At 41.3% G+C, this 6,000-nt stretch overlaps 1 protein-coding gene across 3 annotated transcripts in view; it reads right to left on the bottom strand.

Annotated features, from left to right (window-relative positions):
• Positions 1 to 268: 268 nt before the first annotated feature.
• The window catches only part of LOC111969966 (solute carrier family 2, facilitated glucose transporter member 1), a 53,104-nt gene continuing 47,372 nt past the window's right edge, over positions 269 to 6,000 (bottom strand). For all 3 annotated transcript variants that reach the window (XM_024147319.2, XM_070445579.1, XM_023996386.1), the window contains exons 5-10: positions 4,678 to 4,840; positions 4,264 to 4,451; positions 4,050 to 4,154; positions 3,835 to 3,936; positions 3,470 to 3,673; positions 269 to 3,297 (exon numbers count right to left, since the gene is read on the bottom strand). In XM_024147319.2, coding sequence (XP_024003087.1) covers positions 3,097 to 3,297; positions 3,470 to 3,673; positions 3,835 to 3,936; positions 4,050 to 4,154; positions 4,264 to 4,451; positions 4,678 to 4,840 — 963 coding nt within the window. In that variant the 3' untranslated portion in view covers positions 269 to 3,096. The remainder of the gene's footprint in view (positions 3,298 to 3,469; positions 3,674 to 3,834; positions 3,937 to 4,049; positions 4,155 to 4,263; positions 4,452 to 4,677; positions 4,841 to 6,000) is intronic.

Genomic DNA, 6,000 nt, shown 5'->3' with positions numbered 1-6,000 from the left:
CACACACACACACACACATCTACACTTACATAGGACGAGACACTTTTGTTTCCCTGGCAATAGCATGGTGGCACTCAGGAACCAATAAGGATCTTCTCCTACTTGCTTATCAAAATTCTGTAGTATACATCAAATTATTAACTACATGATTTAGATCGGAAAGCACATAAATTATTAGACAATTAGATAGGTTTTAGAGCATCTGTAGTCATTGATTACAATCTGAACTCAATTCTTGTGAAAATAAATAATCCAGCTAATTTCCATGTTTCCCTGTATGCTTGTTTTATTTTATTGATTAAAAAATCCAATCAAACATCTTACAAAAGAAATGAAAACCATCAGGACACTGACATCATAGCACACTGTTTTTCAAAAGATTGTTCTGTTGGAGGTTCATATTCACCCAACATACACACAGGTGCTTTTTCAAAATGTAAATTAATACTGTACTAAAATTTTGAGAAAATAAAAACATCTAATAAATTAGACATCTAATAAATAGTATATATAATTCAATGGTTCATGTACAAAGCTGAAATAAGATTGTGTTAATAGTTATCTCAAACAATATTTCTTCAGAGAGCAAATCAGAGAAAATAAAGGCAGGTGTGTTTATTATGCAAAAATAGATGTTGAACTACCGATATGAGTAGTAACTAAAATAAAATATTTATACATTTGGGTTCTCTACTATCTATTGTATTTACATTAAAAGTCTTGTGGCCTCATTATGTGCAGTAATGGATTTCTTCAACTGTTTTATGCATACATTATGTGTTAATAAATGTGTTCATAAAATACCCAAACATAATTGTCAAAAACTTAACACACAAAGTACATTGCATTTGATTTCAGTCCATAAGTGCATCTTTTGCTCTCCATCACAGGGTCGGAGCTCAATCCGACATATGRCAAGTCTTTGGTGCCAACATTGATCCTGCCATTTGATGACTTATGGCGACTTACAGTCAAGGAGGTTGCAGTGTTTAACCGACAGATTGTTGGGGGAGGAGACAGTACTAAAGAGTCCCATATCATTTCAAAGACGCATACATATATTTGCATGCATGTAAATGCACACAAAGTCGTCATGGAATGACTACAATGGATGTTTCTTGTGGAGTTCTGTTTGGGTCAAGGGCCATTACGAAAACCATTTAAACCACTTTAAAACCATATTCACTTTAGACTCGCTGGATTAGCCTATATTTGATTGTAAAACATATTCTGCCTACCTTTTGATTTCAAATAACATAGACCTGTGAATGTAGGGATAGGTTAAGCTAACCGTGTAGTTAAAAAAAAAACAATGACATCTAACCCAATCTCTTTTCAGTAACGTAACAGGGTTCCACATTTTGTAGAACATTTTGAGCCATGCTCCAACTACTATTACGGAAGATTTTTTGGTGACAAAACAACCAACATTGTGGATGATAAAATGCCGCGAAAAACTTTTCTCAAAATGCCTTATAAAATGAAAGGAAAACTTATTGAAGTGGCACAGCAGTCATAGACAGGAACCTCTACATCTAGAGGTGGAGTCGCTTGAATCAGCCAACCATACAGGGTTGTCAGCTATTTGTCACAAAACATAACTGAACAATATAACGGCGCCTACAGTGCTGAACTATGCAAAGGCATTGTGGAGTTACAATAACAAAAATCACAACTTTTCTGGAAACATGGAACATTAGTTGTGAGTCTGACCCCAAAGGGTCTAAAAGCACTTTCAGGATGAAGCAGACCTTGGTAAGGCTGGAAGCCACATTACATATTAGACCCTGTTTGAAAGGAAGCCTGTTGTGAGGGACTTCAGTTTAGTTTTAGCGGGGGGTTACGCTCATATTAGCATGCAGTGAAACAGGCTTACGTTGCTTTTCAACAGTTTGCTTTTATGAAGAAGCGGATGAGGGATCCCAATGATCAAATCTACTGTCATATTCAAGGCGCCAACTACCATCACTAGTGTCAGAGTAGAAATATCTCAACTAGTCCTATGATTTCATAGTGTAAAATTCATGCTCATGGGTATTGCTTGGGAATTAAATATTACATGTACATATACAGTACTTACAGCCAAAAAGTATGCACCCAATGTTTGATAACATTTTTGTAACAGTGCTGTAATTCACTAAGAAATAAACCTCATAAAAAATGACTCTTCATGATTTGATTTATTTTTCCATAAGAAACAAATATTTCTAAAATAATCAAAAACCTATCTGGACAGAAGTTAAAAATTTGTTGGTAAAAAAATATTTACAATGCATACAATATCCTGAGGGTCTTGATTGATCCAGTAAATAATTTAGGTCATAAACAGAGGGTCTGTGTAATAAAGATACATATTGTTATATGTAGCCTCAGACATCCCCTATGTGGAACACAATAAAGATTAGCTGTGGTTTAGTCTCTGGACTGGCAAAGCAAGTCACGTTGTGGTACTATACAGTAGAAGGCCTTTCATTGAGGGCACTGCTCCCCCTGTTGGAAAACAGTACAAATGTCATATTTCAATTCCACAACAATTGCTCAAATTTGCTGAGGCTACAGTGTTGCTACACAGTATGCTCTGTTTCATCAAGTAACAAAGGGAACAAAAACACAAATTCTGAACTTTAAAACCATCCCTTACTTCAATGAGAAGTACTGAGACCTACATAAGGGACATAAGCATGGATATCTAAACTGACAAAATGAGTAAGGCAACAGACAAAATAAGAGAAAAGAAAGTAAAAGTAACTTAGCGGTGACCATTGTATAATTGAAGACCCCCTTTTCGTTCTTCTAACCATCTACCATTCCAACCCACCTTCTGCCACCCATGTCCCTGCTCCCACCAAGTTAGTGTTGTGATGAGAAGAGAAAGAAGCTAGAGACGTTGAGACAGGGGATCGGGAGAGGAGATCGGGGCATCTGTTCTCTGCTTGGTGAAGATGCCTGAAATGTAATGACAACCAGTGTGTCAGTTTAGTAGTCAATTTGCACGCAGTTAGTGAGTGGTCCCCTCAGGTTGGGGTGGCCAGAGAGGGTTCAGGGCCGGGCCTCATCAGCGGGAGTGGAACGAGAGGAGAGGGGAGGGACAGGTGCTTAGAGCTGAGAGTCAGCCCCCAGGCTGTTGAGCTCCTCTGGCGAGTGCTTCTCTCCACCCGTGCCAGCCGACTGGCGGAACCCGGCTGAGATCTCATCAAACGTCCGGCCCTTGGTCTCAGGCACCTTGAAGTAGGTGAAGATGAAGAAGCTGAGCAGCAGTATGGTGAAGATGACAAAGACATAAGGGCCACACAACTCCTGTAGGGCGAGACGAAGAGAAGAAGAGAGAACATTGATGACACATTTTATTAAGCAGTGGGCTCCAAACAAACATGTATTCAAACTACCAGTTCATATATATCAAGATTAGTATTTCTACAACATCTACCATGTTGAGCATCTGACTAACAAGGTTGTGCTCAGTGCTTACCTCTACATACTGGAAGGCCATGCCCACTATGAAGTTGGCAGTCCAGTTGGAGAAGCCAGCAACAGCGAAGGCCGAGGGCCGGGGTCCCTGGGAGAACAGCTCAGCCACAATGAACCAGGGGATGGGACCCGGGCCGATCTCAAAGAACGCCACAAAGGCAAAGATGGCCACAATACTCACGTAGGACATCCATGGCAGCTTGTCCTGATGGAGGACAAACAGACAGCAGGGGGTTGAACTACTGCTATTCATTCTACATATTACATTAACAAGGACTATTATGAAAACACCAAGTGTTTTTCCTCATTGGTTCCTTATGAGAGCTGCTACCATTATGTGAAGTGTGTTGTAGTTAGGCTAAGTACCAGCAGAGCCAGAGCGATGGTCATCAGGACGGCAGCGCCTGCCATTCCTATCAGCCCCAGCAGGTGGAGAGACCTGCGTCCAGCGCGCTCCACCACAAACAGCTGAGGAACGGAGAGAGGGTTGAGTTATACTGTCTAAACACAAATTAAGTGCATCATGCATCATGTGCACCAAAAATGACACAAACACACCAGTATCTGCCATAGTTACTCACCGACACCACAGTGAAGGCTGTGTTGACCACACCGGCACCAATTGTAGCATAAACAGGCTGAGCAACTCCGGCCTTCTCAAAGATACGGGTAGAGTAGTAGAAAATCTGGAGGAAACCAACAGCATAGTTTAAAGTTACAAAATAGACATGGCAGCATAGGTGTTTGTGTATCTGGAGTGTGTGTTAGGGGTGAGAAGTATGAGAAGTAACTCACAGCGTTGATGCCAGAAAGCTGCTGGGAGAGCTGGAGCATGATAGCGATGAAGATGGGCTGGCGGTAGAGTGGCGAGCGGAACAGCTCTGGGATGGTCACCTTCTTCTCCCTCATCATCTGCCTGGCCTCCTCCTTCATCTCCTGCATGTCTGCACTCACGTCTGTGGTCCCACGCAGCTTCTTCAGGACTGACAGGGACAGAGAGAGAACGGAGGTTACATTACAGTCTGCTAGGGCTGGGTCACTCCATACCTGGTAAATTCAGACAATTCAGGGATGAGTTTAAATTCAACCAATGAATTGAAAATAATTCCGAATTTTTTCAAGTCATTCAAACTGACAGACCTGAAATTGGCTGAACTGATGACATAAAGAGTATGAATGTGTGTTTGTGTGTAAATGTACTCTACTCACCAGTTTTGGCCTTGTTCTCCTCGTTGCGGTTGATGAGGAGGAAGCGGGGGCTCTCGGGGCAGAAGGGCAACAGGGCACACTGCGCCAGGGCTGGGATGAAGGTGAAGCCCAGCAGGAAGGGCCACAAAGACGCGTTCCCCATTAAGGCCTCCATGCCAAACACCTGAACCAAAACACATTGTTAGACCACCATCAGATTAATCCTTCTTGTGCAAACTACCTTACTTATTTGTTGACCTAAAGACGAGCACCCAGACCGAGCCAGTCTAAGGGATAGCTAACTCTGGAGATCCCTTCGATATATAATAATAATAATATATTCCATTTAGCAGACGTTTTTATCCGAAGAGACTTAGAATCATGCATGCATACATTTTATGTGATCCGGGCAATTAAACCCACTATCCTGAAGTTGCAAGCGCCATGTTCTATCAACTGAGCGGTTAATCCGCTTTTAGTTTTTTTGCATGTTACGTGTGGAATAATCTCCAAAATCAGACATTTTATGATTTGGTGCTTCTAGGGAAATTCAGACGGCTGATTGAGGACATATTTACTGAAACATATATTTATTTTCTATGATTGTGTTCTGTATCTCTGTTTTGCTTTGGTAGTGTATTGATGTGCATATTTTTGTAATTACTGGGCTCATCTGTAAATGAGACCTTGGTCTCAGCCTGACTCCCTGTCAAAATAAAGGTACAACATTTTGTTACGTTACAGCCTTATTCAATTTTGTTAATTTTTAAAAAGTTGTTTATTTTCCTCATCAATCTACACACAATACCCCATCATGACAAAGCAAAAACAGTTTTTTAGAAATGTTTACTAATCTATAAAAAAAATATGAAATATTTCATTTACATAAGTATTCAGACCCTTTACTCAGTACTTTGTTGAAGAACCGTTGGCAGTGATTATAGCCTCGAGTCTTCTTGGGTAGGACACTACAAGCTTGGCACACTTGTATTTGGGGAGTTTCTCCCATTCCTCTGCAGATCCTCTAAAGCTCTGTCAGGTTGGATGGGGATGGTCGCTACACAGCTATTTTCAGGTCTCTCCAAAGATGTTCGATCGGGTTCAAGTTCGGGCTTTGGCTGGGCCACTCAAGGACATTTAGAGACTTGTCCCGAAGTCACTCCTGCATTGTCTTGGCTGTGTGCTTAGGGTCGTTGTGCTGTTGGAAGGTGAACCTTCACCCCAGTCTGAGGTCCTGAGCGCTTTAGAGCAGGTTTTCATCAAGGATCTCTCTGTACTTTGCTCTGTTCATCTTTCCCTCGATTCTGATAAGTCTCCAGGTCCCTGCCGCTGAAAAACGTACCC

The sequence above is a fragment of the Salvelinus sp. IW2-2015 genome, linkage group LG11 (assembly GCF_002910315.2).
Source record: "Salvelinus sp. IW2-2015 linkage group LG11, ASM291031v2, whole genome shotgun sequence".
In the NCBI taxonomy this organism is placed as follows: domain Eukaryota; kingdom Metazoa; phylum Chordata; class Actinopteri; order Salmoniformes; family Salmonidae; genus Salvelinus; species Salvelinus sp. IW2-2015.
Note: the sequence above shows the minus strand (reverse complement) of the source record. Positions and strands in the feature narration are given on the sequence as shown.